The 13,737-nt window shown below is 44.9% G+C and overlaps 1 protein-coding gene across 2 annotated transcripts in view; it reads left to right on the forward strand.

Annotated features, from left to right (window-relative positions):
• The first annotated feature begins 760 nt into the window (after nt 1–760).
• Nucleotides 761–13,737, forward strand: part of RANBP17 (RAN binding protein 17) — a 232,708-nt gene continuing 219,731 nt past the window's right edge. For both annotated transcript variants that reach the window (XM_053927056.1, XM_024577058.3), the window contains exons 1-3: nt 761–878; nt 9,014–9,160; nt 11,573–11,663. In XM_053927056.1, the coding sequence (XP_053783031.1) occupies nt 861–878; nt 9,014–9,160; nt 11,573–11,663 (256 nt within the window). In that variant the 5' untranslated portion in view covers nt 761–860. The remainder of the gene's footprint in view (nt 879–9,013; nt 9,161–11,572; nt 11,664–13,737) is intronic.

Consider the following 13,737-nt stretch of genomic DNA (forward strand, 5'->3'; position numbering starts at 1 on the left):
TAAAGAGGTTTTCATGTTAATAAAAACTGAGTGGATCTGTCACTGGCAGACCTGAACTATAAGAAGTCTTACAGGAATTTTTCACACTAAACAACAATGACCCCAACCAGAGACGTCAAACTTCAAGGAGTAACAAAGTACATCAGAAAGAAGTGAGTTTGATCCACTTTTGTTCAAATAAATTCTCATTCCATTGAAATAATTTGGTTTAAAATATAAGCTCATATTAAATGAAATATAGAGAAGAGGTGAGCTATAATTTTACAACTCAACACCATGTCAGTTTAATTTTAACCTAAATAAAGTTTTAAAAAAATGAAGTTGGACTCTGGGAGTCAGAGGTCAAGAACAGAAGTTAGCCTATAGGAATCAAGAATTACCGCTGATTTTGTTATGCAAGTGGGCCTTAGGGGACGTGAGAACGTGTAGAGATTTAGTAGTCGGACGCCAAAGGCGATAGCTGTGCTGTAGGAGTTAGGGATCAGGAATCTGTGGGTGATGTAAGAGTCCGGGATCATTGCTGACAGTTGGGTTGTGGTGGTTGTGTCAAAGGACAGAGGCATGAAACTAACAGCGGTTGAAAAGGGTGCCGAGGACAGTTGAGATTCCCGCCCCCCAGGCTCCGCCCTCTTATCCCCCGCCCCCCCGCCCCCGCGCACCGCCTCTATTGCCCCGCCCCTCACGTCAGGCTCCGCCCTGTCCAGCGCCTAGAACGAGGAGGCAACACACACCGGGGAAGACAGAGGGAACGAGCGGCGAGCGGCGCAGGGACCCCGAGGGCCGCTGGGGCTTTGGCGGCGCCCGCCTCCTCTCCCTCCCCTCGGGCTCCGGGCCGCTGGCCAGCACCGCCTCCCGGGAAGATGGCGCTGCACTTCCAGGTCAGTGCGCTCTGCGCCGCGGGTCCCCACTCCACCGCCCGGGAAACCCGGCGGGACTCTGGGATCTGGAGACTGAGGGCCGAAGGCGGCGGCAGAGGCCGCGGGGCTGCGGACCGGCATCCCAGGGATGCGGTCACTGACTTGCTGGGCTGTACACCGCCGGCCGGAGGAAGGGGCGGCCTGAGCCGGGGGGTGGGGGGTGGAGGGTGGAGGGGCAAAGGCCAGTCTCAGAGGTCGCCGCTCGGGGGGTGTGCGGACCCTGGGGATCGGAGGGAAGGGCGGCTTTGGCGGCCCCCAGGCAGGTGGGAACCCAGTCGGGCTGGACAGCCTTCCCGCCGCGTCGCCGGCCACGGCTCTGTCGTCAGTCAACACACTGTTGGGACGGAGCTCGAGAGGGGCCCTGAGTCCCCGAAGGTGCTGTGGCAGCAGTTGGACTTTAACTGGCCGGAGCGGGCAGGGGCTGTGTCTGTAGGGAGTTGGAGGCGCAAACCGTGGCCCGGCGTGCGCGGGGAGCGTGGAGATGCTAAGGATGTTCGAGGAGGGAGGCTCACGCATTCTCGGGCTCCTCGAGCGTGTGCATCCAGTTATTCATTCAACAAACATTTATAGAGCTCCCCACTGTGTCTTAAGCACTGTGCAAAGTTCTGGGATGAAGAATGACATCATTTTCCCATCCCTGCCCTCATTGAATGCAACATTATTACAGTACACGTGAAAAACGGTGTGATAGAACTCATCAGAGGATATCATGGGAACGCGGAGAAGGGGGCAGCCCACCAAGTGTGGGAGGCAGAGCTGCTAGGCTTCTCAGACTCAGGAGAGGCTTCGAAGTTCTTGCAGCTTCCATTTGCCCCCTTGTTTAATTGAATTCCTACTTTGCTAAGTATTGAAAATACAGCCGTAGCAAAACTGGATGATATGTACTGTCAGGGAACTTGCAATCTAGGGGTTCTCGAAAGAGTTGTAGGAGTTGGCTGGGTGAAGAGGAAGGGAAGAGGCAAACGGACCATGTGAGCCAAGGCAAAGAACTTTGGAAGAACATGGCGCACTGCAGGAAGTTGGGTCTGGCTGGAGGGGAGGAGTTACACAAAAGGGATGGGAGCAGGGGAGGCTGTGGGTGGCAGGAGATGACTAGGGAGGGGTAGGCAGTTTCTTGATATGGTGACAGTGTATCCAAGTGTCACGTACTCTTTGCAGACTTCTTTGGGTCCCCCTATCCTCACGCTGACTCATTCCGTAACTGACAGCTCCACGATGTGATGGGTTAGCACATGGCCTTCTGACTCATCGCCATTTTAAGGGTCTCCAGGTCAAAAGAATGTAATTTATTATCACTTTATAAATATGCCTCCCTGGGAAATTTTCACAGGAAGAATCTCACAGGGGGGACTTAGGGATTGTAAACAGGCAGTCAGATGTTAACAGTTCAAATCTTGAGGGTAAATTAAAAATCAATGGCGGAAGTTTGGAACGTTTTCAGACTTGGAAAGATGATGCATAATAGTTTATCACTCAGTCCTGGAAGACTGCTTCATACTTAGAGTGTTGGAGCAATTAGCTGCTAATGCCCAAACTGCCCATACTGGTTTCCTAGCAGTGTATTTCAGAGCAGCTGTGGGCAGCTTAAAAGTGGAATGGGACAAATAAAAGATCAGATAGTTTGGAGGGGAGGGCAGAAAAAAGCTCCAAAACTTCTCACTTTGAAATCTTTTCAGCCTATAGGATCATATTGTTGTCCTGGTAACTCAAGGAGCATTTATTAATAATGATAACCAGTCCTAGCATTTTGCATTTTCATATGCTCATTGTAGATTTTGAGCCCCACAACTAGCTTGAGAAGTGTGCATATATTTTATTCCTGAAGACACTGAGTCTTGGAACAGTTGTGATTTGCCCAAGGCTGCAGGGTTAGAGTAGACCCAGTAAATCAGAGTTCCATTGTTCTTTCATGCCTGTATTTTACTGTCACCTCAGCAGAGCAGACAGTCAAACGTTACGCTGTTGAGGTGATGAGCAGAGAAGTGGACTTGTGTAAGGTGGGGTCAAGGCTCTGCTCCACAATCTTCTTCACATCATGGCATACATAAAAAACGCTAATTGTGTAGCTCATTGACATAAATTGCCCACAGCCAGAAGCCTGGCTGCACGGGGGGCAGCAGAATCAATATCAGGCGCACCCATGACCCACTAGGGTACTTACATTCTGGTTAGGAAGCGGTGAGTTAGGGCACTCTGTCCCAAAGGAAGTAATGGACCTGGGTTGTCTGAGGGGAGACAGTCCAGATCCGGGACGAGGAGCAGCGTGAGGAAAGTTCGAGTTGGGGACAAGGAAGATGTAGGGTAAGCACATGGAACAGAGGGACCTTGACAAGAATCGGGAGAGAACGTTGTGGATAATTTAGGCGACCTAGTTGGTTGATTTTTTTTTTCTCTCTCAGGATTGTTCCAGAACTAGGGACCATAGTCATGCTACTTAATACCCAGCCAGGCTATCTTATTTGATCTAGATGTGATTGTGAACTGTTGTATTTGAACGGGATGGTAGCATGATGAAACGGGGTTTGGGAATGATCTTCTTGGCAGTGTGGGCTTGAACTGGAGGAACAGGAGGCAGGCGGCAATAGAGTGTTCTGTCGTTGTTAGTGACTAAGGCATTATTTACAGTGTGTTGTGGATCTGCTGTGTGCCGGACACCGGAGTAAGCTTTCTCTCATCTTTTCCATCTTAGTCTTGATAGTTATTTTGGCAGGTGGATATTATTTCAAAATAATATTTAATCATTTTCAAGATGAGGTTTAGGAAGGTGAAATACTTTGCATGAGGTTACTTAGTAAGTATGTGCCAGACTCTTAAAGCTGCCACTCTTATTCCCAAAGAAACCAATTAAGAATCCAGGGTACTGGAGGCCACAGTTAGAAAATGTTTCATTGCTCTATTGTCTGTGAATATCATATAGAGGTGTGAAGTCTTCATGTAAAAAGAATCGGTAGGACATTATGACAGACCAGATATATATCTGAAATTAGCCAAACTTCCAGAGCACAGCTCCGAAGACTGCCCTACCTTCTGACACTAACTGTGTGTGGGTGGGGGGGGGCTTTCCCACAACTACCCTCAGGTTTGATAGTTTATCAGAAGGACTCAGAGAATTCAATGAAGGCAGTCATACTCGAGGTTGCAGTTTATCACCAGGAAAGTAGACAGATTAAAGCTCATTAAAAGAAGAGATGCGTAGGGTGGAGTCTCGAAGAATTCCAAAATTTTCGTTGTCCTCAGGACATAGTACTCTCTGAGCAAATATGTGAGCGGAACGCACTGAGTATTGCAAACCAGGGAAGCCCGAGCTTTGAGTTTTGGAGGTTTTATTGGGACTTCATTACGTAGCCATGATTGATTGATTGCCCATATGATTGATCTCAGTCTTTTAGGGAGATGGATACCATGTAATCCAAAGTCCCCACCCTAAAACACGTGGTTGGCATTTCTGGTGTGGCCAGACCCCAATTTAAGACTATGGGGTGGACCTCCACACACTGGGTTCTAAACAAAAGCATTCTTATCGGGTATGACCTAGATTACCTTCCCAGACCTGAGGGCAAAGGCTGGACTTTTCTTTGGGTGGGACCAAACTCTGAATTACAGAGGAGGGACTAGGGGGAACTGAGAGCCATAGATAACATCAAGATTGTAAATCTAGCCTCTGGGCTCCACCTCTGGAGCCACTGAAAGAAAAGAACGGGGCAGAGTGGAAATCTGTGGGAAATATATTCAATTCAGTTTCTGACATTTTTGGGTGGTTTTCAGCATCTTTCTGGCTTCCCAAGAGGAAGACATTTGTAGACAGATACAAAGATGGTGACAGAGTTGAAAGTACGGACCAGGACGTCATCTGCAGGTTGACAATGACTCAAGTGAAGGGCAGCAAGGTGGCGGTGAGGAGGCGGCATGTACAGGGGGCCTGAGGACTTGTATGGGGCTCAACACTGGCCAGTTCCTCTACGTCTGATATGGAGCACCTCACACCCACATCTGCCCGCTCACCGCCAGTGTGTCTGTAAAGCTACCATACGCACTTCGCAGGGGTCTGCTTCTCAGGATGGTTTAAAAAATGAAAGATGGAGACACTTCTGTAAACTATAAAGCCCTAAAACAATGCTTATCCGACTCATTGTAGAAGAGAGAGTTACAAGAGGCCCAGGAATAAGCCAGGAAAGCACAGTAAAGGGAGGAAGAAACAAAGAATTTGTGGGAAATGGAACAATGAGTAAAGGCCTTTTTGTTATTAGTGGTAATCAAGAAGCTTAATTCCAGAAGGCAGGAAAGATATAGGGAAGTAATTGAAAAGAGTTTTAAATTGAATTGAGGTGGGATTTTTGTGGTTTATTGGTTTATTTATTTATTTATTTAATTGTTAGGGGACATTTTCCCCCTAGAACAAAAGCCTTCCTTTTTTTTTAGTTTGTTGAAGTATAATCGGCAATAAACTGCACATATTTAAACTCTGCAGATGGATGCATTTTGACATTTGTGTAGCCCTGTGAAACCATGGGTGACATCAAGATAATGTGCATACCCATCATTCCCCAAGCGGGATGCCTCCTCCCTTCCCTCCCCGCCAGAAGCCACTGAGCTCCTCTCTGGTACTACAGAACTGTACAATATACATTCTTTTTGTTTGGCCTCTTCTTTTTTTAATCCTTACCTGAGGACATGCATGTTGGTTTTAGAGATAGGGGAAGGGAGGGGCAGAGAGAGGCAGAGAAACAACTATGTGAGAGAGAAGAATCCACCAGTTGCTTCTCACAGGCATCCCCCGACTGGGGACGAAACCTGCAACCTAGGCACGTGCCCTAACTGGGAATCCAGCCTGCGACCTTTCGATGTGTGGGATGACGCTCCAGCCAACCCAGCCACACTGGTCAGGGCTGCCTGGCGTCTTTTACTCGGCATTTACCGGTGGATAGATAACATGTGTGGGCATTGCTGTGTAGAAGGAAGGCACGTCATTTAGGCTTAATTGTGCATCAGTTGCAAAGGCCAGAAATGAGCCCAGAATAACTCGGAAGATCTTTCTTTATAAGGTACGCAGGGTTATGTCATTGTGTCCTAGGCTATGGAAATTGGGTGCTGTCTGTTTGCATTTGGCACTTGCTCTGTAAGAGTTAGGTGGTGTCCAAGTCTACGTGTTCTACCCATTAGTTACTTAAATGGACTTACAATGTTGATATTAAGCCTTGTAGCTTTAATAACTCAAACCTGATTTGTCAACAAATCGAGAAGGGAGTCATTTCTTTGAGGCATTCTCAGGTTAATCATATTCTCTGACATCAGTGTATAAAACTAAGATGCAAATTTATCAATTCTCTGTGAAAAAGAAAGTCTCTATAGAGAGATTCTTTGGAAAATCAAATGCTAATCAGAAGGTTGCTTGGTCAGTCAGCAAACTCACCACATTGTGCACCTGACCGATTTGAAGGTTTGCAGAACGCTTTCCCACCAGACCGAGGGTCTGTGTGTAGGCGTACTTTCCTCTAGAAAGGCTTAGTAGCCAGGCGTGTGTTTAACTGTAAAAATTACGGTGAAAGAATACCTTGATTTTTTTCTCCTTTGTTTCAGCCTTTTGGAAGAGAAAGCTCAAACCTTTCTATCTTGGGCTGCCTTTCAGTTATTAATAATTTGAAATACCTGTGAGGGAAACATAGGTAATTGGTGACATTTTAGACTTAAACATAAATACACTCCTGACTTGTTCTGTGTTGAGGATCTCTAAATCAGTGTAAGAAAACAGACAAAATAATTTCCGGAATCTTTCCGATTAGATTTACTTAGGTACCATTGAATGGATCAGTGTTGCTTGTACTCGCTTCCCAGGGCAGCTGGAACAAATTGCCACACGCTGGGTGGGTTATAACAACAGAATTTATTCTCTTGCGCCTGTGGAGGCCAGAAGTCTGAGCCTGGTGTGCCGGCAGGGTTGGTTCCTTCTGGAGGCCTTGAGGGAGAAGCTGCTCCATGCCTTCCTCCTGTCTCTGCCGGCCACTGGCCATCTTTGGTGTCCCTGGAATGTAGCTGTACCACTCCAGTCTCCGCCCCTCCTCCACATGACCTTCTTCCCTGTGTCTCTGCCTCTAAAGTGTCCCTCTCCTTTCTCTTACGAATCATTATCCTTAGGGCCCACCCTGAGTCCAGGATGATTTCATACCCTGCCATCCTTTATTTATGGATGTGCAACGACCCTACTTCCAAAGGGGGTGCCGGGGGTTGGGACTTGGACATATCTTTAGGGGGATGTAATTCCACTCATTGTAATGTTAACAATAAACAACTGGCCTTTATAGTGGACGCCGTCTTCAGAAGTTGCGCTTCCTTCCCTCATTCAATCTTCCAGACACGCCTGTGAGGTCGACTCTGTCATTAGCCTCTCCTTTCCGTTGCCTTTTGTATTTAAACAGCTAGGTCTTGTCACTGTCTGGCCCAGTCCTTCTCGTACGCAAAGTTGACCTCTTCAAAGGCTCTTAGACCTAGATGAATGTAGCGAGGTCAGTTCATCATTAAATTATTCTGGGTATTATCAGTTCTAAAATCCAGCCCTTCGAATTCATCAGGTGAAGGAAGACTTCTGAGCTTGATCATGAATTATGAGAACGGAAGGGGTAGCTCCTTTTGTTTTTGTACTTCTTGCCCTCGGAGAAAACAGAGGGACTTGTGTGTATTGGCGAGTCCTATGTTCTCGATGGAGTTTGGTACTACGAACAGCATGTAGCAGTAGTAGCAGTAGTAGTAGTAGTAACAGTAGTAGTAGTAGTAGTAGTAGTACTCTGAAGAAGACTTGTGGGACCATCCAGGGTAAGGGGGCTGTGTAAAATGTGGCTCATTTGAGATCCTTTATGTTATTTTATTTTTTCCTTTATTTTAATTTATCCACTTGAAGCCCTTCTTTTGTATTATTTTCACTGAAAATTCCCAAGCCTGGGAAGTTGGGCTCCGACCTGGATAGGGAAGTGGAGAGTGCTGGGAGGGAGCCAAGAAGGAGGGAGAAGTGAGAAGGGTCAGGGAAGCCGGGGCGGTCTCATCTCCGTGTTTCCCGTGCATTCCTGTTAGGCAAAGGTATCCATGCACTTGAGGGACAGTGTGGACCAGTGCAACCATAAGGCTGCCACAAAAATTCAGGTCAGAAAGGACACAGCATAGCTTTTCTTCATATGCCTACCTGACATTGAAATCTATGCCAATTGTTGTTTGTCCTCCAAAGAATAATTCTCTTCTGATTCAAGTTCAAAGGGAGGAGTTCGTTTTAGTAGGATGCCATTAACAAAAGTTCTTTAAAGCTGAGAGGAATGCTGAGCTCATTTTTAAATTTTTTCCAGGTTGTATCTGTGCGTCCTGTATCTTCAGCTGAGATTATACGTATAAACGGGATGAATTATTCTTTGCCTGTAAAGTAGGAGCCTACAGAGTGAAAACTAGTTATAACACGGGTCGAGTGATAGTTCCTAGAAATCATAGAGAGTGTGCCTGCAGCTCTGAGTCATCAGTTCAGAAGCCCCAAATCAGCGTGCATTTACCATTTTCTTTTTTTTAATAGATGGCACCATAGAAGTTCTTGCAGTCTGAGAAAGGCTGTATATTGGTGTAGTGTCTGCAGCTTGCCTGTAGTTCCTCCCACCCATCTCTTTGGCTTCATCTGGCATGGCCTCCTAGCTGCCCCTTTACCAGTCATACTGACCTTTTAATGCCTTGGAATGATGCAGCCCTGTTCTGGGCCCTGGTTAGTGCTGTTTTCTCTGTCGGGACTGCGCTCCAGTATTTTTTGTCTGGTTCACCCTTTCAGGTCCGCATGAACGTTATTACTTCAGGCAGGCTTTTCCTAAGTCCTTGGATTTGGCAAGTCCTCCTCTTTCTGTACTCTTACTTTCCCATCAAGAACTGTCTGTTTATAATTAAATAACCTGGGGGTAGGAGAGGCCTTTTGTTCACCAACGTGGCCTCTAGTAAGTAGAGGTGGCTCCGTAAGCATGTATTGAGTTGACGAACACAGGCACCATATCTGTATCCCTGTTTCCCGTTTCCTGTGATCAATAAATTTGTCTGATTTTTTCCACTCAAGTAAAATGTTCACTTTTTTTCTTTTCAAGAGTTTGGCAGAATTGGAAGTATTATGTACTCATCTCTACATAGGGACTGATCTTTCACAAAGAATAGAGGCTGAGAAGGCACTCCTGGACCTTATTGACAGCCCAGAATGTCTCAGCAAGTGTCAACTGCTATTAGAACAAGGAACAGTAAGTATTTGATAAGTGATTAATCGTGAAAGATCAGTAGATATATGTCATTCATGCTCAATGAGCTCATGCAGGTTAACAGTGATGACTGACAGGTATTACCACATGTCTTTTTACTACAGTTTATTTCATTGTCAGAAAGATGAATCAGAGAAAGAATTGGAAAGCCTGAATGAAAGCACACTTAAGAGGAGGGCGCAGGAGGCGGAAATAGGCATGAATTGAAATCGTTTGTTGATTCCGGTTGGCCCCTCTTTATGTATCATATCAGTGGGCAAAAGTTACATTTTTATCAAGTTGACTGACGGCTTTAACAAAAAAAATCTAAGGTGGGAGAGGCAAGTTGTAATTGACTCTGAAACAGGAAGGAATGATTCGGGGGATGCTGAAGACCTCTTGCCTCCCTCCCTTCTGGAGCTTCATAGCCTTTCATTCAGCCATTAGCTCATGCTGTACTACCTACTTGCTTTACGTTCGCACATTGAAGCTGCTCACGGTTCAGTCGAGGAGGCATAGCTGTGTAACTACAGAGCTCTGGAATGACACGGTGAGCGAGACCGTAAGCGACCCTGGGGTCTAGAGCAGAGGTCAGCAAACCTTTTCTGCGAAGCGCCAGACGGTAGACAGTTTAGACTGTGCGGGCCAGGAGACAAAATCAAGGGTCTTCTGTAAACATGTCTGTGAGAAAAGCGAGAACAAATTTCCCTACGTTTTATTGATGAAACTTAAAATGTAATAATTGAGTACAGTTTTCTTCATACAGGCCTGCTAATAAAAAGAGTGGAATTATCCTTTGGGGGGTAATATTGTGCTTCATTGGTGTTCAGAGTTAGTATTTCCTGTCATCAAGGTTGATTGCAAACGTTCATATGTTAATACCGATCTGTAACGAGACTTCACATACTTCATTTTTGAAAATGCCCTTTCACACAGGTAGGTTCTGACAAATACTGACATCCGTCCATGAGCATGCGATTTTAATTAAGCATATTCATCATGGAGAAGGCGTTTATAGAATTCCGTTAAAACTTCTCTTGATATTTGCCTTTTAAAATGTGAATACATTGCTGATTAGTCACTTCCAATGGAAGGTCAGGTGGATGCTCCTCAGTTGCTCAGTTAAACGGATGTTAAAATATGCGCTTGCTTCATAAGGTCTGACAGCTGCTGCTGGAGCTGTCGTTTGAGCCCAGAAAATGTATCCGGAACAGAGATCTAGCTACTTGTTTTAAACTTTTGACGGAGTGGAAGCATATAAAGCAGCTTGGTAATACTTGTGATTCAGATGATGTCCGTTGTTATTTTAGTGCAATATAAGTTTTGTAAGTAAGTACCGAGCACCGTTTGCCTTTTAGGCCATTTATAACTTGAGGTTGAAATCATTAAGAGACATCAAGTTTACAGCAAAAGCTAATTTCTTAAAGCCATTTAGTGTTCAGCAGTAGTGGCTTAGAATGGTTCTTCTCATTCAGAAAAATTTCAGTCTCGGCCTTGAGTTAACAATAAAAATTGTGACAAAACTTGACCACTGCTAAGCTATTGAACTAACTGTGAGGTAGGGAAAGTCAGGATTTTCAGCTTCTGTTTCCGATAGAAATTTGCAGAAATGACGGTAAGTTCACGGAAGTGAGTACAAGTCCACAGTTAACACCACCTCTGCTTCGTTAGCACCGACGGATTCAGACGCTTGCAGCAGAGTGTCCGCTGATGGTAACGCGGGGACTGACCGCAGGCGTCAGGCTCGCACATCCAGGAGCCCTCTTCCGCTCCACGTGTGTTTGCCACCGCTGGTGCCGCATCCTAGCAGACGCGGCTTCAGGTCGTACAGAATTCGTGTTTTCTCTACTTCGTGAAGAATGTTCTGGCCTATAGTTTCACAGACTCTTCAGAGGTTAATTCTGTAGTCACTCCATACCTAGCATTGACTTCTGGACTAAACAGTGAGTGTCGGCGATGGTATGGGCAGTGTTAGTGACATCTGTCACCTCCATGAGCACTGAGGAGAGCCTCAGGTCGTTCGCCTCGCTTGAAATCTGCTTTTCATGTTGCTCGGATGCCTTCACCTGAGCGTTGTTCTCGCCGAAAGGCTGGTGGTCTGAAGTTGATTTCCTCTGCTTGCACCTCTGTGGCTGCTGCAGTAAAATAATGGTGATTTAGTTAACCGCATTGGTAAGTGGCTTTCCTTGCTTGGCTAACAAATGAGACACTTGAAGACGTAACTTTGGCTGCAGCCTTATTTTCTGTGTTTGTGAAGACGTTCTGCTGTGATGAGATATTTTGTTTTAAATTTTATGCTTTTTCTGTTTGTTTCATGTGAAAAATTCTCATTATTGCTTGGGAAAAGTTCTTACTATAGAGTTTTACTTTCTCTAGTTTCCTTTGTGATGATAATAAATGTTATCATTCTTTCAGACGTCCTATGCTCAGCTCCTTGCAGCAACATGTCTCTCAAAACTTGTTGGCCGAGTCAGTCCTTTGCCAGTTGAACAGAGGATAGATATCAGTAAGTGGTTTGAAATGCCTTCTATCAAATTGTATTTATTTTCCTTTTAAATATGCTGAACTGATACAGGTGTGCAAGTTATTCGATTCTGCCGTTTTATAAAGACCAGTGGTCAGGCCTCCCCCACCCATCTAGTGATGAATGATGATGATTACACAACCGTGTGTAGTTGGGAAAGCGTTTGTTTAAATTAATAATAAATAATAACTAACATTGTTTTTTGTGTACTAGTCACTAGGATTTGCACTATTTTATTTTAGCCACCAAACTTAGAAGGTTGGCACTTGTTACCCTCATTTTATAAATGAGGGAATCAGGTTTGATAGGCTCTGTAATGTGCCCAAGACCTCCCAGCTGAGAAGAAATGGAGTTGTGACTTAAACCATACAGAACGTGCGGGCCTCATGTTCTTAGTCTTGTCTTAACTTCACGTACAACTGGATGATAGGGGAAAGCCAGTGTTCCAGTATTTCTCAGGATGCTATATGTGACTTATTTGGGATGCATGTATAAAATCAAAAGCAGATTTCTGAAGGGGGTTGGGTAGAAGTGGAAGAGGGTATGGGGGGAATAAATGGTAATGGGGAAAATACAGTAAAATAAAAAATAAAAATAATTAAAATTTAAAGAAGCAGATCTCTACTTATTAGGAAGATACTGCATATGCACATGAGTAGTACTTGAAATTCAGTGTAGCAGGAAGCTGACTCTGTTAAAGTAGCAATATATTTTTCATAAGTAATGTATTTTAGGGAGTGTGTGTGTGTATGTGAATTTACTTTTTATATGGACAAAGCTCTAATAATTGAGGCATGGGATTTGTAAAAATTTTTTCGTATTAGAAATAGATTGTCGATTCATTGCTGCTTTCTGGTCTCAAGGTTCTCATGATTCATATTTGTGTAGCAGAAACATTAAAGTATGTGTGATGGGTCTTTAAGATCAATTTTTGAATGGATCATATGACAGTGTATTATTTGTCTGACGTATTTGACTGATATTTCTCTAAGCTCCCAGAGTCACGGACGCTGCAGAAAACCCCGAGGAGGGTTTACCCATGCCCTCATGCACTCGTGTGCTTAGGAATGCAAAAGAGAAATGCACAGTTTTAAAAATAAAGGTTTAAACATGATAAACCTAAGTCATAAAACATTGTTTTTGTTTGACTTTTATACACACACACACACACATTTTAAATGGACTTTATTTTTTAGAGCAGTTCCAGCTTCACGGCAAACCTGAGTAAAAAACAGAGTTCCCGTAAGCCCCTTGCCCCTGCACGTGTAGAACCTCCCCCACTGTCAGCAACTGCAGCAAAGTGGTCGCAGTTCACAAACCTGCGCTGACACAACGTTGCCACCCGAAGTCCACAGTGTACATCGGGGTTCAGCGGAGTGCGTTCTGTGGGTTTGGAGAAATGTGGGATGACGTATATCCTCATTATGATGTTACGTAGCATAGTTTCACTGCCCTGAAAATCCTGTGTTCTGCTTATTCACCTCTTCCTCCCTCCACCTTCTAACCCCTGGCAGCCACTGGTCTTTTCACTGTTTCTACAATTTCTCCTCTTCCAGAAGCTCATACAGGTGGAATCATACAGTGGGTAGCCTTTTCAGATTGGCTTCTTTCTTAGCAGTATGCACTGAAGGTCCCTTCACGTCTTCCTGGCCTGGGAGCTCTTTTTTTTTTTTTTAAAGCACTGAGTGATATGCCACAGTCTGGATACAGCAGTTTCTCCATTCACCGCCTGAAGAACAACTTGATTGTGTCTGAGTTTTGGCAATTATGAATAAAACGGCAGTAAAGCAGGTTTTCCTGTGCACATAAGCCTCTCCCAAGGAGAGTGGTTGCTGGGTGGTATGGTAAGAACGTGTTTAGGTTTGGAAGAAATTACCAGATTGTGTCTTCCATGTGGCTGTAGCATTTTGCATTCTCACCACTGGTGAATGAGAGGTACTGCTGTTCCACACCCTTGCCGACATTTGGTGTTTTCTGTGTTTTGCATTTTGGCCATTTTAATAGGTTACACGGTAGTTACTGTCTTGCCGTTGTTCTGACTTGCATTTCCCTGAAG

This window comes from Desmodus rotundus, chromosome 6 (genome assembly GCF_022682495.2).
Source record: "Desmodus rotundus isolate HL8 chromosome 6, HLdesRot8A.1, whole genome shotgun sequence".
In the NCBI taxonomy this organism is placed as follows: domain Eukaryota; kingdom Metazoa; phylum Chordata; class Mammalia; order Chiroptera; family Phyllostomidae; genus Desmodus; species Desmodus rotundus.